At 38.7% G+C, this 25,521-nt stretch overlaps 1 protein-coding gene across 1 annotated transcript in view; it reads right to left on the reverse strand.

Annotated features, from left to right (window-relative positions):
* The window catches only part of LOC128776566 (uncharacterized), a 153,024-nt gene that overhangs the window by 742 nt on the left and 126,761 nt on the right, over positions 1-25,521 (reverse strand). Inside the window, 9 exon segments of the mRNA XM_053901303.1 lie at positions 1,520-1,650; positions 2,086-2,129; positions 3,561-3,764; positions 3,766-3,790; positions 5,030-5,244; positions 5,776-6,069; positions 20,289-20,382; positions 20,707-20,777; positions 21,047-21,166. Coding sequence (XP_053757278.1) covers positions 1,520-1,650; positions 2,086-2,129; positions 3,561-3,764; positions 3,766-3,790; positions 5,030-5,244; positions 5,776-6,069; positions 20,289-20,382; positions 20,707-20,777; positions 21,047-21,166 — 1,198 coding nt within the window.

A 25,521-nucleotide genomic window follows, 5' to 3' on the forward strand; every position in this document is an offset into this window, starting at 1 on the left:
AATTACTGTTTTCATTTTCTTTGGGTAAATACGCAGTAGTGGGATTCATGAATATCTATTTTTAAGTTTTTGAGGAAACATAACACTTTTTTGACAATAGCATTATATTCGGGCCTTATAAAATGAATGGGACAACATTACTATACCAGACTTAAAAATTAATAACTTAATACCAGATGATGGGGGAAGGCTTTATTCAAACAATTTTGTGTTACCATTAATAAATACGATATAAAATATAAACCACGTTTTTTATATGACATGACTTAAGGAGCTACCAAGGTAATGTTGCATCTTTTCCCCAAAAGCTCTTTTCCTAAATATTTACCTCTGTGACCTTTATGTTTATTTCTAGGTAAAAACTGTGTTTCAATGGCGAAAATAGCTTTCAAGTCCATGAATAAGAACACGTGTACTTTTATGTATACCTTTCCATTGATCAGAAATATAAGAGGCTGAGAAAATTATACACAGAAAAAATATATATCAGCAAATTTTAATTCAAAGAACATTTTTAAAGGATTTTTAATTAGAAGGATTTTCTCATTAACTGTTAGCATTCAAATATGGCCCATAGAAATCTAAGGTTCGGTTGGGGGCACTGCAGGATTGAGGGACAAGGAAGTCACAGCCGTAGTCTCCATCTCTCCTTTAGTTAGACAGCTCTACTTCTCTCTGTTTTACACAATATAGTTTAATGCAAAAAAAAAATACATTCTATTCTTTGAAAAAAAATTATTTTGAAGGTATAAAAGTCACTAATTTAGTCAAAGTCCCGAATTTTGCGTAATAGACAAAAAGGGCTCAGAGAGAGTGTACTTTGCCTGAGGTCATGAATCCAACTAGATGCAGACCAGGAATACACGTGTGGTCTTACCAGGCCTAGAGTTCTATGCCCGTTACTTCCTCATAGTCAGGAAAAATACGTGTATTTTAAGAATAACTCAGAGAAAATGAATACATAAAACTTTGTCATGTGGCTCAATAATGTTTAGGTATGAGGCCCACAATAGTAGCTCTAAAACTAAATTACAAATTTTAAAGTCATCAATAAAAATAAAGGAACAGAAATTATGTTAACTCCTTTTAGTAGCAGTCAATTTTTAAGCACAACTTTTTTAAACCACAGGACAGAGAACTCGAAAGAGAAAATCTTTAGGTGAAGCAAGCAAGCTGAAACTGAGGAAATTCTTCCTGAAAGAATTATTTCTTCCAAAGAAAATTTGGTTTATCAAAATCAATCAACAAATGAGTGAACCCATGGTGTGGTTATTTATAGCAAAATTTCAAACCCAACACAGATTTCTCTTTCCCATCTAGCATGCTTTTGCCTAACCTCTCATCATTCGTTGGTATGTACAAAAGACACAATTCACTTTATTTATAATTTAAATCCAGTCAGAAATTATAGGTGAACCTTCACGTCTCACATGTGGACTTATCTCTACCCCTCCCTCCCGACGGGAAGGGAGAATTACCTAACGGGTGAATTTGGGAGAAGGAGCTAAGCAGTGCTTACGTGTTTCTGAATCTCCTCTTTGAAAAAGATGTGCCTGCCCACAGTAACATGAATTTGGGTCTGCTCTCAGCTCTGTGGTAAGCACCCGGCCCCCGGGGTGGGGGTCAAGCAATTGTTTCCTCAATTTACAACTGTGTGGGGAAGTGCCCAATTTAGGAGGAAGCCCAAAGTGGCTAACATAACCTAAATCATATCCTCCAATTTGTTAGTGTGTATTAGTAATAAAGCTACTAAGTTTCTCTCCATCTCCCTGTCTCCTGTGTTCTGAATTTAGAACGAGAAGAGCAGGGTTACTTGCCGCCTACCCAGTGTCACCTGTCACAGCTCCACCGAGAAAAATGACTAGACAGCACTTACAGAAACATTCTCTTCTTCCTTGACTTCATAACTAACGTACATTGTTCAAAGGCCACGCCAACTCGAAAGAGAGAAAAAGTTGAAAGGAACCATTTTAGGAACAAACATAGAAAGTCAGACAAACTGAGGACACAGAGGAGTACATCTGAAATGAAAGAACATGACAAAAGAAGAAAAAAAACTAAGTGAAACAGAGATAAGTAATGTACCTCATAAAGAGTTCAAGGTAACGGTCATAAAGATGCTCCGTGAACTTGGGAGAATGAATGGATCCAGTGATAACATCAACAAAGAGATAGAAAATATAAAAAAGAACCAATCAGAGCTGAAGGATACAATAACAGAAATGACGAATACACTAGAGGGAATCAACAGCAGATAAGAAGATGCAGAAGAACAGATCAACAATTTGCAAGACAGGGTAGTAGAAATCATCCAAGCCAAAAAAAAAAAAAAAAAAGAGAGAATTTTAAAAATGAGGCTAGGTTAAGGGACCTGTGGGACAACATCCAGTGTAATAATACTTGCATTCAAGGGGTTCCAGAAAAAGAAAAGAGAAACGGGCAAAGAACTCATTTGAAGAAATAAAAGCTTCATTTTAAAAATTCAAATATTTGTTTGATTTAGCTATTTATAAAATGCTCTACAATCGCTCAGCAAGATATTTTATGAAAGTTGAAACAAAGGTGGTATAAGTCAAAAAAAAAAGGAAAAAGAAAAAAGAGTGCCATAAGTAAGAAAGCAATTAAAGATGTATTCTCGTGTAAGAAAACAGCAAATCTTTTAACTTAAAAGAGAAATTAACCTTTTTAGTGTTACAAGTTGATTTCATTCATAAAAAGGACTTACCGTGGATTCTTTTTTTTTTTTTTTTTTTTTTTTTTTAAGTAGCCTCCATGCTTAGTGTAGAGCCCAATGCAGGACTTGAACTCATGACCCTGAGATCAAAACCTGAGCTGAGATCAAGAGTTAGACGCTGAACTGACTGAGCCACCCAGGCACCCCCATGGATTCTTCTAAATAGTAAACATTCATAGGTCGTTAAGTGTTTGGAGGACGATCATTCACTGACACACAGGGGTGCAAAAACTGGATTATAGCAAAACTTTCAAATGTTTATGAACCACTGCCAACTGAAAATAAGTCCAAGCATCTGAGTGTACCTGCGGTTAGCAGGCAATAACATTTACTTTCTAAAATCAAATTTAAATGAAAGCTTTTCAAGAAATTTAACATGGGTCAGTCTAGTTATATTTACTGAATAGAGTTAATGCTAGGTGTCTCTTGTGGTGCACCTGGGTGGCTCAGTTGTTTTTAGTGTCCAAATCTTGATTTTGACTCAGGTCATGATCGCATGGTTTTGAGACTGAGCCCCACATTCGGCTCTGTGCTGAGCATGAAACCTGCTTGGGATTCTCTTTCTCCCTCTCCTTTTGCCCCTCCCCTGCATGCACTCACTCATTCTCTCGCTAAAATAAAATAAAAATTAGTATCTCTTGGAAATGAGAGATCAAGGGACTAAAATATATATATAAAATTTACCTCAGTTCTTTCTTAGCACATATAATTATGACTTTTACTTCATATGTATTAGTTACTTAAACAACTCAGAATTTCACCAAATTAAAAGCAACTATTATATCAGATATCTGAAACCCAAACTAAAACAGATAATATAACTCACCTTCCACAAGGAAGTCTCCCAGTAGTCATATGACGGCCGTGGGTTTAAGGTAGGAATCACTAAGTTCCCTCTTGGAGTAAGGTTTCCATTGAGCACTAAATTATTTTCAAAATGTCCACAATAAGGTGGTTCCAGGCCTGGGCTCACACTAAGGGTCCTGAGTAAAGTTTGGTGCTGCTGTCTCTCCTCAAGAAGTTTTGTATTTGCTCTCTGGCAGTCTCTCCTTAGCCCTGTGAAGATTAAAAAAACACAAATACATTTTCTTTTTACCTAAATCTTTCCTAAATGACTTACGTTTTTTAAGTTTCCATAATAGTAAATAGCATTTGCCTTTGAACAGTGTTTTAACACTGAACATGTGACACAGCACACCTACTATCTAAAATTATACTTTTAAAATTGTTCTAAAGAAATGCTTATGATTCCAGGGGGATTCCTAACAATTCAGACCAGGAAAGGGAGAGAAGTGGCTATCAGTGATGTACATGGCTTAACAAATAATACTTGCTGTCTTCTGGAGTGGCTGTACTGACAGGATCCTTCAGGATGCCATTATATATACATACTTATATTTAGGAAACCTGTTCACAGATATAAAACTAAACCATCCCTCAAAGACATTTTCAAGCGTTTGCTTTCACCACTCTTGTACATTTCACTCATTATCTCAAAGAAACTGAGCATCTGACACTGACGAATCATTGAGACCAACAATCTCTAGGGGAGATAGTAGATGGCAGAGTGTGATCAGAAAGAACTAAAACAGCTACAGAGGCAATTAGCTTGTAACAGTCACCAAGGCACTGGAGGCAGAATCTGCCCTTTCTGTCTTCCGTCTTCCACATGCCTCCCTCCCACCACGGTGCTCTTTTTAGCCACTCTGGGAATTATGCTACCCTTCAGCCCTGTGCGAGTCTTTCTGTATTTCACCTGGATGCCTTTATGTAAAGTAGAAAAAGCATAAAGGATGGTTTGTCTCAAGGCCCACTCTAGTAATCATACCAAAGATCACAATCGAGAGAATAAATGTACCAAGCTGCCAGGATGAGTAGTAGTAGTACTTGACCTTTTAGGTTAAAGATGTAATCTTCCAAAAAGAAACTCATCGACATTTCAATTTAGGGTAATTCTGACAAGCAATTTTATAATAATATGCTTCTAAATGAGAAAGCTTCAAACAATGCACTTAAAGACTAGCAGATCCGATCGATGGAAAATATACAGGGCGGGGGGTGCGGGGGGGGGGTGGGGGAAGAGGTCCTGTAAAAGCGAAAAAAAGAGGAGGGATGCAAACTGTCCTGGACTAACATTTCAAAGGTAAGTTCACTTAGAAACATCATTTTCCAAAATGACACCATCTAGTTGGCTTGCACTTCCTACTCATCTCATGATCTTGGCTCCACAGACATTATGCTGTGGAGGCAAATTAATAAGCTAAATTTCTTGTCTATGATTCTCTTTTGACTTACCTGTTCAGCTTATTTCTCAAGGACTTTCTAACTTTTAATTCTTCTAGGTAGAGTTGCCTGTAGGTTTCCAACTCTGTTTTAGTAGAATCTTCTTGAGAAGTCTTCATTGTAGAGACCTATTCCAGATCTCTAATTCTAAGTTCCATTTAACTTCTCGCTGAAGCATGAGCATTTTCTCTTAACTGGTCCAAATGTTCTCAAGCTGCTGCTTGTGCCTAAAGCAAATTAACAGGATAGTTTTAAAATAGCTATAATCTGAATAATTAATTATACCTGTTTCCTTTAGTTCGGAGTCAATGATTCAGAGAGCAATTTTAAATGAAAAAAAGCTCAAGTGTAAAATATTTATCATCAATGTCAACTGAATTAAATATGATTTATAAAATTAAAGTTCAATCATTCTTGTATTAGTATTCACGCAATCTGATAATTCAAATAATAGAATCAATGACAAAAATTTAGAAGTCAACAATAAACTTAATAATCCAAGTACAGTGCAATTTTTAAATCATAATTTTTCTTTTCCTCTTAATAGTGAGACTAGTTGTTTAAACCATCATTTTTTCTTATCCTCTAGATTTAGTAGGAATAACGATGAAAACTGAAATGTTTAAAGGGAGGAACAAATGCCTCCAGGAATCTACAAATTACCATAAAGCAAGTAGAGGAAACCCCTACAATACATCTATCCAAAATGTAATTTGCAGTGAAATGAATTACAGCACATTACAGATCAATCAATTAACCTGTAAAAACAGGTCGACTTCGTGTCATTTTTCTACTATGTCCAGTCGTGCTCTTTCTTCAATCTCCCGTTTATACTCTTCCACTTGACCGCGTTCTACCATATTCATTTCCATAAATTGTTTCAATTTTACTACTTCTTGCTGTAACTTCTTGTTATTGCTCTCTAGTTTTTCACGTTCTTCTTCGAAAGCTTTCATTGATAATAACTCTTGTTGAAGAACTTGATTTTTTTTTGCATCCAGGTGTAGACATTTTGAAGATGTAGTTTCCAGTTCTGTTGTAAAGACATCAGCCTGCATGAATAAAACACTATAGTTTGGAAGTGGAGTGAAAAGAGTCTAACTCAAAACTACTATCAAAATGTGTTTTTCAGATTTTAAGTAATCTCTACGCCCAGTGTGAGGCTTGAACTCACAATCTCAAGATCAAGAGTAACTGAGCCAGCCAGGCACTCAAATTTTTAAATAAACTCATTTGCAATAAAATGTTACCTGTCTTAGTATGTGGAACCATAAACAACTCAGAAAATCAAGAGACACGTTAAAGACATCAGGTGTTACTGAAATAGATCTTTGCTATCATTCTCTTTACTACACATTTGCACTTGATTCTATACTTTTATTTTTCTATGATTTTTTCATATCTTTCTTTCATACAATAAGTCCCCTCTTAGGAGAAAGTCTCTTAGCCCTTCCCGCATCTTAACACTCCATAACTTTTAAAGACGTTTTAGCAATATCATATTGACTTATGTATGCCCAAGTCAAAAAATACGTCTCAAGATAAGACTCTGAAAATAAGACTCTAACTCATGAATCTAGAAGTAATGATTCTAATGCCACGGCCTGTTTCTGAACAGCAAATGTTTTATGCTAATTTGAACTGCATTCCCAGGAGAAATGATTCTCTGGGATGTGTTAAGAAATCACATCTCCCAGTATAAAACTTTAATTGAATGATCCACGTATTTTTTTGAGGCAAAAACAAAAATTTAATTCAATACTGTTATCTTGTAATCCTTTGTTACTTTCTAGAAAATAAGAGATAATACTAAACAACAACAACAACAACGACAAAACTGGCTGGAGTTTCAGTGATGCTGAGTTGGGAAGGACTTCCATCCATTCTATATGATTGGTAAGACAGGGTGAGTGGATGTGGTGGTTTTATAAATTCGTTGATACTTCTGTGAAAATCCCTCCCCTTAAATATATGCTGGCTTCAGTAACTGGTTTCTAGTGAACAGAATATGCAGAACTGCTGTGATATTTAAGGCCAGCCTAGAAAATGTGATACAGCTTCCATCTTTCTTTCTCTAGGGAAGCTCACCCTTAGAACCCAGCCACCACGTTGTGAGGAATACCAGGCTACCTAGTGAGTCTTCATGTACATACTCCAGCTGAGACTAGCCAACGTCCTAGCCAAGGCCAGCCTCAACAGCCAAACACGTGTGTGAACAAGCCTTTAGATGATTCTAGTCTCCAGCTTCCAGTTATGCCAGCTGATGCCAAATGAAGAAGAAATGAGTTGCCCTACTCTGCTCTCCCTAAACTAAAGACTGGTGAACAAGAGACATGCTGTTTTGAACTACTAGGTTTTGAGGTGGCTTATTAGGCAGCAGTAAATTGCTACCACAGATACTGATACTAAAAATGGTGTGCTGCTATTCAAAAAAACCTAAAACTAAACTTCCTTTGAACCAGGAGGTAGGCTGAACCTGGAAAGATGTAGAAAAGCATAAGAATGAGACCGAAAAAGGGCCTCCACAAGACTCTTAGTGGAAACCTGATGGCCTGTGAAGAGGCTGACAGCAAGGGTTTCTAAGCAAGTGAAGAAAATGACACTGGAGGAAAGGGAAGTCATGCTACAAAATACCTGAAAGTAAAACGGATAGGAAAGAGAAACTAAAGAAAGACTATGCAACTGCAAGGAACCAGGACTTACTGGGTTCAAGTATCTGTTTCTCGTTTACAGCCTCTCTACATGTTGAACTGTCAAATAATGCTAAAATAAAGAAATGGCTTTTGGGTTAAGAGAAAATCCAGGGTGCTACCAGGAAAACAGAAAGATTTAAGGTATGCCTCCAATTTCTTTAAGGATCTTGAGTATAAGATTTTTTTTAAAGTGGGTTCCACACCCAACATGGGGCTTAAACTCAGCACCCAGAGATCAAGTGTCACATGCTCTACCAACTGAGCCAGCCAGGAGCCCCAAGAGTAGACGAATTTTAAAGGCATTGTCTTAATATAAGAGCTTCACAGGAAACCTGAAGCGAAAAGCTTATCTCAAAAGGACTTGGGAGGGTCGCTTTGCTAAAACACGGCATGAAATCCAGTAATATTTACAGAAAACTAAAAAAAGTTAGAGATTTATAATAGCAAAACATACTATTTGCTACCTTGGACTAAAAGAGACCAAATAGTGCAAAATGAAAAGAGGCTTTGGGTCTTAGAAATCCCACAGGGAGGAGGCAGGATGAAAAAACTGCTGCAAATACAGGTCATTCCTTATGAAAAGGAAGGAACCAAGAGTTTAAAGAGTAAAGAAAGGGAAGAGACATGGAGAAAGTATTCCCGTGGTTAGGACTAAGTCCTAACTTAAGAACTGACAGCGTACATCAGGCTCTATTTCAAAACTCTTATGGACTAGGGTGCTTCCCATCTTCTTTTTCTGAATGGGACAGTCTTCAGCAGTTGACTAGAATGTTGCATTTGTGAGTGATAAATAACTGTCTCTTTCGTTCTCAAGTCCTCATATTGAGAACCCTTGCACTCAAGGGGCTATACTTCAGATACCATAACCCAGGCAGCTTATCCCCACTGCACCTATGATAGTAAGATCTTGGACTCAAGCCCTGAACCTAATGCCATGATAACTGAGACTCGCAGGAGGTATTGGAGGGGGAGGGGAGTGAATGTATTTTTCAGGTGGGAGGAATACAAACATTTGTGGCCAGTGGGTAAATTATATTGCTTTTTAAAGGTGTCCATAGGTTTTAAATATTAATTCCATTTTAAAAAAAGGCCATGGAACAACTTAGTGACTTGCTCCTAATGAACAGAATATGTGACTATGATCCTGTGTGTATTCCAAGCCTAGGTGACAAAAGGCGATACAGCTTCTGCCTTGCTCTGTATCTCAGGCTGCTTACTTGGAATCTAGCTCCCCATCTAGTGAGGAAGCCTAGGCCACAAAGAGGGTCTAGGTGTGTCAGTTTAAGTGTTTCTGCTGCCTCCTGAACTGAAGTCCAAGGCAACAGCCAGCATCAACCACCAGACGTTAGTGAACAAATCTTCAAATGGATCCAGCCCCAAACCTTTCAGTTGCCCCACCTGAAGCTGAGCGGGGCAGAGACTAGCTGTCCTGGCCACACTTTTCCTAACAGATTTGTGAACAAAAGAAATCTAACCTTTGGGGAGTTTGTTAAGAAAAAAACAAAGATGATAAATTGCAAAGTGGATGAAAAAAAAAGAGATGACACCTAAACTTGTATAGGAGAAATTGGTCTCCATTAAAGTAGGATGTAATAAATGTTAAGATTAATTTATTAACAACCAATGGTGCTAATGAGAAGAAGCAGATAACTAGAAGCAAGATCTAAGAAGTTTTTCTCTCAGTTTTTCCCCAGTTAGGATCATATTAGCTGCTCATTTTCCATATGTGGCCTTTATTATATTGAGGTATGGTTCCTCTAAGCCTACTTTGTTGAGGTTTGTATCATGAATGGATGTTATAGTTTGTCAAATTCTTTTTCTGCATCTATTGCAATGATATGATTTTATGCTTTTTTGAAAATTATGTGATATGAGGTATCACATTCATTGACTTGCAAATATTGAACCACCCCTGCAAACCAGGGATAAATCCCATTTGGTTATAGTGAATGATTTTTTTTAATGTTTATTTATTTTTGAGAAAGAGCACAAGAGGGGAGGGACAGAGAGGGAAACACAGAATCTGAAATAGGCTCTAGGGTCCAAGCTGTCAACAGAGCCTGACACTGGGATCAAACCGACGGACCATGAGATCGTAACCTGAGCTGAAGTTGGATGCTTACCTAAGCCACCCAGCTGTCCCTGCCCCCGGTGAATGATTTTTTAATGTATTGTTGGATTCAGTTTGCTTATTTTGTTGAAGATTTTTGCATGTTCATCAGAGATGCTGGCCTGTAATTCTCTTTGTGGTGTCTTTATCTGGTTTTGGTATCAGGGTAAAGCTGGCATAGAATGAATTGGGAAGTTTCCCTTCTTTTTATGTTTTTCTGGAACAAGTTGAAAAGGACAGGTTAAACTTTCTTTTTCCTTTTTTTTTTTTTTTTTTTTTTTTTTGGATTAGCTCTTCTTTACATGTTAAAATTTACGTCTGAAGTCATCTGGTCCTAGACTTGTGTTTGTTGAGAGTTTTTTGATTCCTGATTCAGTTTCCTTGCTGGTTATTGATTTTTTTCAAATTTTCTATTTCTTCTTGTTTTAGTTTGGTAAGTTATATATTTCTAGGAATTTATTCATTTCTTCTAAGTTGTCCAACTTGCTGGCTTACATTTTTTCACAACATTCTCTCATAAATGTTTGCATTTCTGTGGTGTTGGTTCTTATTTCTACTCTCACATTTGTGGTTTTATTTATTTTGGTCTTTTCTATTTTCTTGTTGATTACTCTGGCTAACACCTTATCAGTTTTATTAATTTTTACAAAGAACCAGCTCTAGGTTTCATTGATCTGTTCTAGTATTATGTGGTGTTTTTTTTGTCTATCATTCATTTCTTCTTTAATCTCTTTTTTAAATTTTATTTTGAGAGAGACCACACATGAGTGGGGGATGGGCAGAAATATAGAGGGAGAGAGAGGGAGAGAGAGAATCCAAGACAGGTTCCTTGCTGCCATCAGAGAGCCTAACACGGGGCTCGATCTCACAACTGTGAGATCATGACCTGCGCCAAAATCGAGAGTCAGACACTTAACCATTTAAGCCACCCAAGGGCCCCCTGTTCTGATCATTATTACTTGCTTTCTTCTGCTGGCTTCAGGCTTCATTTGTTCTTTTTCTAGCTACTTTAGGTGTAAGGTTAGGTTTGAAATTTTTCTTGCTTCTTGAAATAGGCTCATATTGCTATGAACTTCCCTCTTAGGACCACTTTTGCAGCATCTCAAAGGTTTCAGACCATTGTTTTTTCATTTCCATTTGCATACACGTTTTTAAGCTTCTTCTTGTATCTCTTGCTTAACCCATTCCTGTGTAGTAGCACGTTATGCAACCTGAATGTATTGTTTTTAAAATTTAAGGCGTGTTTTTTGTTTGTGATCCATTCTTGACAATATTCCATGTACACTTGAAGCCAACGTGTATTCTCTTTTAAGATGGAACATTCTGAAAAAATCTCTTAAGTCCAATCTGGTCTGCTCTGTCATTCAAAACCATTGTTTCTTTTTCTTTCTTTCTTTATTTTTTTAATATATGAAATTTATTGCCAAATTGGTTTCCATACAACACCCAGTGCTCATCCCAACAGGTGCCCTCCTCAATACCCACCACCCACCCTCCACTCCCTCCCACCCCCCCCATCAACCCTAGTTTGTTCTCAGTTTTTAAGAGTGTATTATGCTTTGGCTCTCTCCCACTCTAACCTCTTTTTTTTTTCATTCCCCTCCCCCATGGATTCCTGTTAAGTTTCTCAGGATCCACATAAGAGTGAACACATATATCTCTCTTTCTCTGTATGTCTCAAAGCCACTGTTTCTTTGGTGATTTTCTGTTAAGATGTATTTGTTGGTGATTTTTTTGTTAAGGTATTGATGTAAATGGGGTGTTAAAGTACCCTATTACTGTCTTATTAATTAGTTCCTTTATGTTGGTTATTGTTTTATGTACTTGAGTGCTCTCATGGTGGGTGCATAAATATTTACAATTGTTAGATCTTCCTATTGGATTGTACCCTTTATTATGATATATTAGCATTCTTTGGCTCTTGCTTCAGTCTTTGTTTTTGGTTATTTATTTTGAGTGAGAGTTGGGGAGGGATATAGAAAGGGGGAGAGATAATTTCAAGCAGCCTCCATGCTGTCAGCCTGGAGCCCAACATGGGGCTCAAAGCCACCAGTCATAAGATCATGACCTGAGCCAAGACCTAGTCGGTCGCTCAAATGACTGAGGCACCCAGGTGCCCCACAGTCTTTGTTTTAAAGACTCTTTTGTCTAAAAAAGTATCGCTATTTTTTCTTTTAACGTGATAAATTTTTCTCCATCCCCTCGCTTTCATTTTTTTTAATAGAATTTATTGTCAACTTGGCTAACATACAGTGTGTATAGTGTGCTCTTGGCTTGGGAGTAGATTCCCGTGGTTCATCACTTATAGACAACACCCAGGGCTCATCCCAACAAGAGCCCTCCTCAATGCCCACCACCCACTTTCCCTTCTTACCCACCGCCCCCCTCAACCCTCTATTTGTTCTCTGCATTCAAGAGTCTCCTATGGTTTCCCCCTCTCCTACTCTGTTTGTAACTATTTTTCCCCTTCCCTTCCCCCACGGTCTTCTGTTAAGTTTCTCAAGTTCCACATAGGAAAAAAAACATATGATATCTGTCTTTCTGTGACTTATTTCACGTAGCAAAATACCTTCTAGTTCTATCCATATTGCAAGAGACAGCACGATTTCACTCTTTCTCCTTGCCAGGTAGTATTTCAGTGTATATATAAACCACATCTCTTTGTCCATTTATCATTTGGTGGGCATTTAGGCTCTTTCCACAATTTGGCTATTGTTGAAAGCACTGCTATAGACATTGGAGTACATGTCCCCCTATGAATCAGCACTCCTGTATCCTTTGCATAAATTCCCTGTAGTGCTATTGAGGGATCGTAGGGTAGTTCGATTTTCAATCGTTTTTGCAGAACCTACGCACTGTTTTCCAGAGCGGCTGCACCAGTTTGCATTACCACCAACAGTGCAAGCATCCCCTCACTTTCAATCTGCAGGTGTCTTTATGTCTAAACTGAGGTTTTTATAGGCAGCATACAGATGGGTCTTGTTTTTTAATCCATCCTGTCACCCTAGGTCTTTTGGTTGGAGAGTTTATTCCATTTATATCCAAAGTAATTATTGACAGGTATGTATTTATTGTCATTTTACTACTTGTTTTGTGGTTGTTTCTGGAGATTTTCTCAAATCCTTTATTGTTTTTCTCCCTTTGATGTCTTTCTAATTTGCTTTAATGATATATTTGGATATGATAAGCATTAATTTGTATATCACCTCTTCTGCGTGTAGCAGTCTATATTAAGTTGATGGTCACTTAAGTTAGAGCTCATTTTTTTTTTCTCCTCTCCATGTTTTCATAAGGTATTATATTGTATAAAATTTTGGGGCATTTCTTGACGATTTTTTTTACAGAAATATACAATTTTACTGCTTTTACATTTCCTGCCTTTATACTGTCACTTTTGATCTCTCCTTTCCACTCAGAGTCCCTGATAATATTTCTTACAGGCTGATTTAGTGGTCACAAACTCCTTCCATTTTTGTTTGAGAAATTCTTTATCTCTCCTTTTATGAATGATAGCCTTACTGGATAGGGTATATTTGGCTGCAGATTTTTCTCATTCAGCACTTTGAATATATCATGCCATTTCCTTCTGCCTTGCAAAGTTTCTGTTGAAAAATCTCCCGCTATCCTTGTGGGTTTTCCCTTGGAAGTGAATGACTTGTTTTGCTGCTTTTAAGATTTGTAGCAGTGGGGCGCTTGCGTGGCTCAGTCGGTGAAGCATGACTTGATCTTAGCTCAAGTCATGACCTCGCAGTTCGTGGGTTTAAGCCCTCCAGTGGGCTCTGCACTGACAGCACAGAGAGTGCTTGGGATTCGCTCTCTCTCTCTCTCTCTCTCTGCCCCTCACCTGCTTGTGTCTGCGTTCTATCACAGAAAAAAAAACACTAAAAAAAAAAGATGTTACCAATATATTTTGCAAATTTAATTACATGTCTTGGGTGTTGATGCTGATGGAAGTTCTCTGTTCCTCCTGGATCTGGATGTCTGTTTTCTTCTCCACATTAGGGAATTTTTCAGTTATTGTGTCTTCAAATCAATTATCTGTCCCCTTCTCTCTGTCTTCTTCTGGGACTCCTATCATGATTGTTTTTACATTTGATGGAGTCACCGAGTGCCTTAAGTCTATTCTTGCATTGGATAATTCTTCTTTGTCTTCTTCAGCTTCACTGCTTTCCATTACTTTGTCTTCTAGGTCATTAATTTGTTCCTCTGCTTCTTCCAGCTTGCTGTTCATTTTTACTTCACTCTTCATCTCTGATTCTTGAACTCTTTTATGTCTGTGGTAAGTGTCTCTCGGATGTCTTTCATTCTTTCCTCAAGTCCAGTGAATATCCTTATGATCATGGTTTTAAATTCTCTATTAGGCGTGTTATTTACATCTGTCCCATTTAGGTCTCTGGCCATGGCCTTATCCTGTCCTTTCATTTGGGATAAATGCCTCTGTCTTTTCATTTTGTCTAAGTATCTGCAGCTTCTGTGTGTTAGAGAAGCCAGTTACGTCACCTGCTCCCGAAAGTAATGGACTTAGGAAAAAGACGTCATGTAATGCCCAAGGTCTAGCACTTCAGGGAGTGTCACCAGTGTGTGCTGCATGTCTTCTGCTGTTGTGTTCTGGCTATGCTATCCTTCAGGCCAGTCGTCTGCAGAGGCTCTCCTTGCCTGGGCTGGTGAGTGGTCCCTGGCCTGAATATAGCAAGTTTTAACTAGGTGTGCTCTGGTCTGCTTAGGAAATGAGACCTGTCACCACCTCTACTGGAACTGAGGCCAAGGGAAACTCTCTGGTTGGGAGATGTGGTGTGGGCAGGCATTTGTTTGTCTTGGTCTTCTGGGGGAGGGGTCTGCTGTGCTGGAACTCAAGCAAGAGTGACTGAGAAAGGTAGTTCCACCAGAGTACAAGGGGGTGGTGTTTGGTGTAAGCAAGTTAGGTAGCCAGTGTTAGCAATGCACTGCTTCCTGCAGGTAGCTTTATGTTTGTGGTGAGGGGCAGGAGAAGGAGATGGTGCCAGCCAGCAGTTTTGTTCCTACAGACAGGTCTCTCTGAACTTTGCCTCTGAGGGATGTGCTCTGAGAAGAGCAAATAATCTCCCCAATGTGTGCCCCAGGCACTCTTCAGACCACTGTACCCATGCTATATGCTCCCACGTTGTTTGCCTGCCCTCTGTCCAAGAGCAGTGCAGTACCTCAGGGCACTAAACCAGCTAAACCGGATGCCCTTTAAAACTCCAGACCTTAAGCAGTACTGGTTGCAAGAACTCACGAAATGCAGCCCCTCTTGTTTTCCAAGCCAGTGGCTATGGGGAAATGTTCTCTTTGTGCGTTCCCCTGTACGTTCCTCTCTCTCACCCTTACCCACAACCTCGACTCCCTCCCCTCTGCAGCAGCCAGGATCTGTTTCTCTTCTAGATGACATTTCTGCATCAAGGACCTTTTTTGATGTGGCCTCTTCTCTCCCTTTTGTTGTGGAGTTTGTTCTGTCAGTCTTCAGGTTGATTTCTGGGGTATTTAGGGTGAGCTGATTGTTATCTAGTTGTATTCGTGGGATGAAGCAAGCCTAGAGTCCTCCTACTCCTCTGCCATCTTCCTGTCTTTAAGATCTTTTTCTAAAATTCCCTTCAATTCCAACAACTCTTACAAGTAGGAAGGAATGCCTCTTTAGAATGTCCTCTCAAGTTAAGGTAGGAGCACAGAGACATACGATTTGAAGCACAATAGTTGAAAAACTAGAAAGGGTCAATTTGATAACCAAAATTTGGTCTTTGATCTGATTTCAATTAAAGGAAATAGGCAGCTTTGAGTATTTTTTAATCCATTGAATGCTCAATCTTCACTCTCCTTTCCTCAGTGAGGAAATAAAGAGACTGTTATGGAATCATTTTTCATCTTTTCAGTAGCAAAACAAATGTACTGTCTGTTAACACTACTTAAATTAACTGCACATTCTCCTTTACTTACTCCAACCTTGTTTGTGTGGGGAGGTAAGACCATTTCATCTTTGTGTTGTCCCACAATGCTTCTCCATATCACACAAGTTGGCTTCAAAAGTTTGTTGTCATTCAAATTACCAATCTACTATTTGTCTCTGATAAATCAACTTAATACTACTTCACTTTGTACAGCTATAGTATTTGAATGATCTAATGTCTATTCCATTATTTACACACTGAACTATAACTTATGGCTATGCCTATCTTTCTATTTAAGTGCAAGAAGGGGAAACAGGCTACTGTGTTTTCCAAGAATGTAGGATCTGTGCCAAGAACAGGAATAACACAAGTGTTAATTTGCAAGATAACTAGGAAGAAGTTTTCATAAAATTTGATATGGTACTGGCATAAGGACAGACATATAGATCAATGTATTAACATTGAGAATATAAAAATAAACTCTCACATTATAGTGAACTGATTTTCCACAAGGGTGGCAGACAAATGGAATAAGAATAGTCTTTGTAGCAAATGGTACTGGGACAAATGGATATCCACATGCAAAGTAATAAAATCAGACCTCTACCCCATTGCATATATACAAAACTAACTTAAAATCTAAGAGCTGAAATGATAAAACTCTTAGGAAAAAGCTTAGGTCTATATGTTTATGACTGGATTTGGCAATGATTTCTTAGACATGACACCAAAAGAGAAAAGCAGATTAAGAATACTTCATCAAAATTAAAAATACTATGCTTCAAGTATCACCATCAAGAAAGTGAAAAGGCAAGTGACTAGGAGAAAATACCTGAAAATCCCATATCTGTTAAGGGATTTGTATGTAGGATGTTTAAATAAGTCTTCCAATAACGAAAAGACAATCCAATATAGAAAAGGGCAAAAAATGGATTAGTTCTTTAAAGGCGATACAGAAATGGATAATAGTCACGTTAAAAGGGGGATGTTCGGGGTACCTGGGTGGCTCAGTCAGTTAAGCTTCTGACTTGGGCTCAGGTCACGATCTCACGGTTTGTGGGTTCGAGCCCCGCAATGGGCTTTGTGCTGACAGCTGAGAGAGCCTGGAGCCTGTTTCAGATTCTGTGTCTCCCTCTCTCTGCCCCTCCCCTGCTCACACTGTCTCTCTCAAAAATAAAAGAGACACGTTCAACATCATTAGTTCTAAGAAAATGCAAACCAAAAACCACAAGATGCCATTTCATACCCACTAGAATTGCTATCATAAAAGCAACAGATAATGACAAACATTGGCAAGAATCAGGAAAATGGGAACTCTCAAAAACTACGGATGAAAATGTAAAGCTGCCACTTTGGAAACAGTCTGGCAGTTCCTCAAATGTTTAAACTAGAAAAACAATTCTTCCAAACTTATTTGAGAGAGAGTGCACAAGTGGGGTAGAGGGACAGAGGAGAGTGGGGAGAGAATCCCAAGCAGGTTCCATGCTCAGAGCAGAGCCCAATGTAGGGCTTGATTCCTCAACCCTGAGATCATGACCTGAACTGAAATCAAGAGCTGGACACTCAACCGGCTGAGCCACCCAGGTGCCTGCCCCTCCTCAAAAGGTTGAAAAAAAACAAAACAAAAAAAAACAAAATAGGTTTATTTAACAGAGTTACCATATGAACCAGCAACTGTATTTTTAGGTATACACCCAAGAGAAATCAAAACGTGTTCACATAAAAAGTTGTTCATTACACAAAAAATAACCTCAAAATGTGTGAAAGACCTCAATGGAAGACAGGAAGCCACACAATCCTCGAGGAGAAAGCAGGCAAAACCCTCTTTGATCTTGCCTGCAACAGCTTCCTATTCAAAAGGTCTCCGGAGGCAAGGGAAACAAAGACAAAAATGTACTAGGGGGACCTCATCAAAATAAAAAAGTTTCTGCACAGCGAAGGAAACAATCAAAAAACTAAAAGGAAACCGACAGAACGGGAGAAGGTATTTGCAAATGACATATCAGATAAAGGGTTAGTATCCAAAATCTACAAAGAACTTCTCAAACTGAACACCCAGAACACAAGTCATCCAGTGAAGTAATGGGCAAAAGACATGAATAGACACTGCTCCAAAGAAGACATCCAGATGGCCATACAAATCAAAACCACACTGAGATACCACCTTGCGCCTGTCAGAAAAGCTTACATTAACAACTCAGGCAACAACAGATGTTGGTGAGGATGCAGAGAAGAGGATCTCTTTTCCACTGATGGTGGCAATGCAAGCTGGTGCAGCCACTCTGGAAAACAGTATGGAGTTTCCTCAAAAAACTAAAAATACACCTACCCTACAACCCAGCAATTGCACTACTAGGCATTTATGCAAAGGATACATGTGTGCTCTTTCAAAGGGACACATGCACTGCCATGTTTATAGCAGCATTCTCAACAATAGCCACAGTATGCAAAGAGCCCAACTGTCCACCAATGGATGAACGGAAAAGAAGATGTGGTATGTGGCGCCTGGGTGGCTCAGTCGGTTAAGCGGCTGACTTCGGCTCACGTCATGATCTCACGGTCCGTGAGTTCGAGCCTCGCTTCGAGCTGTGTGCTGACAGCTCAGAGCCTGGACCTGTTTCAGATTCTGTGTCTCCCTCTCTCTGACCCTCCCCTGTTCACGATCTGTCTCCCCTGTCTCAAAAATGAGTAAAACGTTAACAAAAATTAAAAAAAGAAGATGTGGTATGTATATATTCCATGGAGTATTACTCGGCAATCAAAAAGAATGAAATCTTGCCATTTGCAACTACGTGGATGGAACTGGAGCATATTATGCTAAGTGAAATTAGTCGGAGAAAGACAAAAATCATATGACTTCCCTCGTATGAGGACTTTAAGAGACAAAACAGATGAACAAAAGGGAAAAGAAACAAAAATAATATAAAAACAGGGAGGAGGACAAACACAAGAGACTCATAAATATGGAGAACAAACAAGATTGCTGGAGGGGTTGTGGGAGGGGGGATGTGCTAAATGGGTAAGGGGCATTAAGGAATCTACTCCTGAAATCATTGCTTCACTAAATGCTAACTAATTTGGATGCAAATTTAAAAAAAAATAAAAACTATAAAACAAAAAGAGGAACCACGCCAGGCTCACCAAAATATTTCTCAACCCAGGAAGCCTCTGGTTGGGGAATCAGGAGATAAGGACCTTCTAGAGAAGTCAGAGCTATGGACTGAGTTGCCCGAATGCAATCTTAAGTTTTTGATTCACAGAGAAGACCTTAAAGTGGCAGCTAATTTCATACCATGACCCTAATTCCTTTCTATAGAGATGTACAGAAACTCCCTCGTTATTCTTTAATAAGCTTCATCAGCTTCGCATATGCTTACAAATTTTAGTTTTTGAGACCTTCATGATTTCTTTAGGGCACAGTAGCAGGACAAGGCCTAGCACTCTCATTCATAGAAGACTGATCAACAGAGTGTCATATTACTCGCCTGAAAAGTTCCCTATTACAATGTGACTCATTTGTAAGACGTCTAGAAAAGAAAATGATTTTCAATGACTCTTCAGCCACAAAAAGGACCAGTCAACAGAATGTTCTAATTCCCCTGACGGGTATAGCTATCTAATGAAACTTGCATGTATATTATACAGCTTTTGTGACTGACAGAAAAGAGTTGGTCACTGTATCTATCTCCTTGCTCCCGCTTAGGATTTACAATGAGCATCCTCCAAAGGAGGGTGAGAGTGGGGGACATTAATTGTTCTGCTTGGAAAACAGTTGGGGTTTCACTACATATCAATAAATTAGAATCCTGAATGGCACATTAGTCTTTTCTGAGATTGAATTGTGAAATCTCTGAAAGGCTGATGAACTCAAGTGAGTGGAAAAAGAAAATGGGTTTCTGAACTTGCAATGGTAGGAGCACTATGTTACTAGGTAAGGCCCTGACAGAGCAGACATTTCTACTTTTTCACTGGCATTTCTTGTCATTTACAAAATCCAACAAAGAGAAAAGTCCATTCCTTTGAGAAGGACGTTTGCATAAAGACCTGCTAGTCATTCTTGACGAAGACAGTATATTGCAAACTTGTAATTACAAATTACAATTCATCATGAAAATAACCCGTTCTCAAACTCTCACTGAAGGGTTGAGACTACAAGAGAAAGACAGAATTCAAGATGACATGGTCACTCAAAGTATGCGGAAGTTTGAAACACGTTGAAAAATATTAGCAGGGACTCACACATCTGTATGCCAACGTTCACAGCAGCATTATTAACAGTAGCCAAAACGTGGACAAAACAAAACGTTCACTGGGATATAGATAAAATGTTGCTTTTTTTAGACTCTCACAATGTTTTTATGAAAATCTCACTATAAACACCATTACTTTATGAGTTCAATCAACTTCATCTATATTGAAGAATTACAACATTGTAGCAAGTAGGAATAATATCAACCAAACCTTTGGAGCAGTGAGATTTTCCATAGGATCCAAAACATACTTATGTACTACTACTAGTGAAATAAGGATTCCTTTTCAGTAGGACAGACATTAAGAACCCGACTTACTAAACTTGTCTTTATCACGTTGCTCTCAAGATCTTGAATTTGGGCCGCTTGATGTTTGCTGGTTGCTTCTTCCGTGGCATTTTTAACCTGTAGCCTAAAAGGCAGATCTTAAGATAATTATTCTCGCACATAAATTTAAAACAACATCATATAGTTTCTGAACAAATGAAGGTCTTACAGAAATTCTTTAAATTTTATTAAGAGAAAGATTTGGGAATGTTCCCTTTCATTTTTTTTGTGGATAAGGTGCAAAAGTGAGACATAATATGCCACAATTTTGCATTTCAAAATAGCCCAAAGCTGGACTTTGTATCCAGCTTAACAATGATATACTGGCATAAATAATACATTTCCCATACTACACTGTTTATCTTCTTTATAAATAAAAAAGTCATTTTCTGTGAGGCTTAAATTATACTTTTGCACATGATCTTTCATCTCCTCAGTATATCTTACGGCCTCTGCATGTCGTTCCTGTTCTTCCTGCAACTAAAATAAAGAAAAAAATCATTTTAACCACTGAAAATATAGTAAAACACCATCGCCTGTTAATTTTTTTTGACCTGAGAGAGAGACAGTGAGAGAATATGCAGAAGTGGGGAAGAGAGACAGAGGGAGAGACAGAGAAAATGGTAAGCAGGCTGCAAGCTCAGGGCAAAGCCTGATGTGGGCCTCGGCCTCATGACCGGTCTCATGATGTGGGATTTGGGATCATGACCTGAGTGGAAATTAAGAGTCAGGACCTCAAGCAACTATACCGCCCAAGCGCCGATGTAAGTAAAATCTTTTTGGAGCCAGCCTCTCTCTCCTCTACATGCTGACTGACGGCTACTTTGAGGCCATAACAAGAGTTCAGCTTCTGCAACAGAGACTATGGCCTACAAAGACGAAATGTTTCAACACTCTTACAGGATAGTTTACCAGCCTTACTCTCCTACAAAAACATAAAATTGTTAATGTTTTTAAATTATATATGATCAGATAAACCTTCAAATGTATCTATTGGTCAAATGGGGAAATATAGGAATTTACCTTATGGTAAACATTTCTAGTTTCATATTCCAAGCACCACATCAACTATGATTTTACATATTCACATAGGTGAATGCCGTTGCTATTCTCATGATTACAAAACTGAACAAGCTGTTTTCAGTGACAACAAAATGATGAAATTTTTAGAAGCAATATCCTAGTAGGGGCCAGAATGCCTGGTCTGAATTCCCAGTTCTGCTGGTTATGAGCTGTAAGACCTTGAGCACACTACCTAAAACTTCCGTGTCTCAGTCTCTGCATCTGTAAAATGAAGGTAATAACAGCACCTACTGGGGTACCTGAGTGGCTCAGTCGGGTCAGCGTCTGGCTCTTGATTTCGGCTCAGGACATGATCTCAGGGTCATGTGATTGAGCCCCACATCGAGCTCTGCATGGACAGCGAGGAGCCTGCTTGGGATTCGCTCTCTCTCTCTCCGTCTCTCTCCCTCTCTCTCTCTCTCTCCCCCTTTTTCTCTCTCTCCCTACATGCCCTTCCCCACAATCTCTCTGTCTCTCTCTCTCTCTTTCTCAAAACAAAGGACCTTAAAAAAGTGATCTCTAAATAAATAATAGTATCTACCCCACTGGGAGGTTGGGAAGATTAAATTAGGAAATAAGGAATCAAAAAGTTAGAAGGGTATGTGGAACATAGTCAGCTCTAAGTGTCTGCATGTAGCATGGTTACTGTTGCTATAGTTAGCATTCCAGTACAATGTGATAGTTTAGGCAGGTGGCCTGTCAATACAAGTTTTCCCCTATACAAATTATACTGAAGTTATTCTTCATTCCACCGCAAGTGGTAGCAAATGGGGAGCATGAGGCCCAGAATCTCCTCAGTACTTCAAAAACTTTGCCAATGCCACTAGCCAACAGTACTTTTTCCCACTTATAATCATTTTAACATACTTCCTCTCTTTACCACGCAGTGGACAATGTTCACAGACTACGGTACAAATAGCACCTCCTTTACTGAGTAGTAGATCCTTTACATGACCATCAGAGGCAAGGGAAAGCCACTGACATGGAAATAATCGAGTCTTGTGAAACTAAAGTTCCTCAATCGTTTCATGTCCATACTGTTTACGTTAGGCTGCTTTAGCATGTACTCTGATGAAGAGATTAAGGCTTTGTGGTAAAAGCATATCAGAAAAGCTGTCCCCAGATATTTGCAGTTGGTAAAGTGCTATAAATCTGTAAATCCCAGTTTGGGGGCGCCTGGGTGACTCGGTTAAAAGCGGCCAACTTCGGCTCAGGTCATGATCTCGCGGTCCGTGAGTTTGAGCCCTGCGTCGGGCCTCTGTACTGACAGCTCAGAGCCTGGAGCCTGTTTCAGATTGTGTGTCTCCCTCTCTCTGACCCTCCCCTGTTCATGCTCTGTCTCTCTCTGTCTCTAAAGTAAATAAACGTTAAAAAAATTTCTTTTTTTAAATCCCAGTTCTGGCTGTGTAAAGAAGACAAATTTAGCGTGCTTTTTCATAGTGAGAGGGAAACAAGAACTAAACACTTGAACATTTCTCCTCTATTTGATTAAGTGCTTTCATTAATTGTTTTACTTATATAAGTGTGTGTGTATAGAGATATACACACATTTTTTTAACGTTTAATTTTTGATACAGAGCACGAGTCTGAGTGGCGCAGAACGTGAGGAACACAACAGATCCAAAGCAGGCTCTGTTGACAGCAGAAAGCCCGATGCAGGGCTCCATCTCAAGAACATGGAGATCATGACCTGAGCCAAAGGCAGACTCTGATAGGACTGGAGCCAGCCAGGTAACCCTCAATTTAGTATTTCATTTCTTAGCATATATTTAGAGTGAAAGCTTTGTTATACCAATGTTTCCAAGAAGAATTTATTGATACGGTATAAAGCACTTAATTTTATCAGAAAAGCTGTTAAGTTAAAATATTTTCAATTTATACAAGGATAAGTACCACACGTATCAATTATTACTATCCCTTAAATTTATACTTAGGAAGACGAAATTACCTGTCATGAAAAAAAATTAATAATGACAAATAAAGGACTGAATTTTTCTTCACAGGCTAGATGACAAGTGTCAAGAGAGTTAAAGCTAATGGGAGTTAGAACCGTCAGAGAAAGTTCACTGGAAAGGAGACTGTGAGCCAAGTCTGAATAACATAGGTTTACTCAAGAGGAACAGAAACTAAAAAGACAGTAAGGACAGCATGACGAATGGCTGAGAGATGGTGAAATCAACCCAAATAACTCAGAGCATAAAATCTGATGGCAGAGACATTAAAAACGGAGGTCCACACAAGGACTACGTGATTGTTCATAAGCAGCAGTATTAATAGGAAAGAAGTGGACACAACCTAAATGTCCATCAACTGATGAATGAACAAGGGCTTTAGCCCACAAGGGAGTACTGTTTGACAATAAAAATAAATGAAGCACTGATATAAGCTGTAACCAACACAGAAGAACCCAGAACACATTAAGTGAAGCTAGCTAGTCCCAAGGGACCACACATTGTGTGACTCCATTTATATGAAATATTCACAAGAGGCAACGCCATTGAGAGACTAAGTAGTAGACTGGTGGTTGCCTGAGGCGGGGGGGCAACGGGGAAGGGTTTCCTTTCAGGGTGAGGAAAACATTCTACTTGATGGCAGTGATGGTTGCACGAGTGTACACAGAGACAGTGAACTGTGCATGGCGAATGGGTGACTTTCATGGTATGTGTATTGTACCTCAAAAAACCTTTAAAAAAAACCCAATGGCAGGATACAGAGACTGTTCTTAATTCTCGCCTTTTGGGCGTCCATACTACACATGATCTGAATATTTCCGTGCTTTGACAATATGTCTTAAAGGCAAAGAAAATGAAGGAAATGCCGAAGTTCAAGTGGATTGTTAAGTGATATTTCTGTACAAGTCATCCTGAAATCAATACGCATTCTTCCCAAAAGGGAAGATGAGAACTAAGACAATTATCTGAAACATTCCATTAAACATTATCTTCTGATTTGATCCAGCTCGCCTCATCATGGTAATAGAGATATCATTAAAAAGATTGTTTAGTAGGGGCAAAAGTCCCTTGGGCACCCGGGTGGCTACTTCAGTTAAGTGTCCAATTCTTGCTTTCAGCTCAGGTCATGATCTCACTGTTCATGAGACTGAACTTCACATTGGCTCTACACTGACAGCATGGAGCCTGCTTGGCATTCTCTCTCTCTCCTCTCTCTGCCCCTCCCCTGTTAACATGCACGCACACACTCTCCCTCACTCTTTCTCTCTCAAAATAAATAAACTGTCACAAAAATTTTAAAGAAAGAACGAAAAAAGTCTCTCAATTTCTGTGAGGAAGGATACAAAAGCCTCAACTTTCCTAAGAGTAAGTATTATAAGAAAACAATGTATAACACCAATAGGAGAAGAAGAGGCAGAAGTTTACGAAATAATTGCAATGTAAAGATACTAAAATCATAATAAATTAATTATAATGAAAATACCAAAGAAAGCGGTCCATGGAAATTGGTATCCTAAAACACTTTATATCATTTAACGAGCTATAAGTTAGCTGTTGACAGGTTACATTCACTACATACCAGACTTCTGATTTGACCTAATTTCTTCTTGAGATCCCGTGTTTCATCTTCTAGAAGAATTTATGATGTAACTTCTGGGGAAGCCTCTGACATAGACTGTTTCTTCAGAGTATCAGCCAGTTCTTGTTGAAGTTGTCTCACAACTACCTAATAAGACATTTCTGTTACAGATTTTCTAAACCATCTTATTATTAAATTATGTTAATAGACAACTCTCACATACGTACTTTGAGAAATATCAACACATACATCAATTCACCGTCTTTTTGTAACACATACACAATTTTGTTCACTGAATTCAAAGACACAAAAGATGTTTTCTCCCTGCCTAGTTCTGATTTTTTATGGTGTCTCTTTCCAGTCTTAACATGACAATTTCATCCTGCAACATGTGGTTTTTATGCAACAGACCTTGTGTTTTCTCATGATTATCAGAAAGCTAAGTAAAACCAAGCACATTTTCAGATAGCACTCAATAAAATGGCAGTATCATGATTTTCTTTGAAATGAAAGTATCATCTATGTTTCAACAATGAAAAGGTTGCAGGGGGTGCCAGGGTGGTTCAATTGGTTAAGTGTCTGACTCTTGATTTTGGCTCAGGGAATGATCTGACATTCTGTGTGTTCAAGC

The sequence above is a fragment of the Panthera pardus genome, unplaced genomic scaffold (assembly GCF_024362965.1).
Source record: "Panthera pardus isolate Hobbes unplaced genomic scaffold, ASM2436296v1 HiC_scaffold_1, whole genome shotgun sequence".
Taxonomy (NCBI): domain Eukaryota; kingdom Metazoa; phylum Chordata; class Mammalia; order Carnivora; family Felidae; genus Panthera; species Panthera pardus.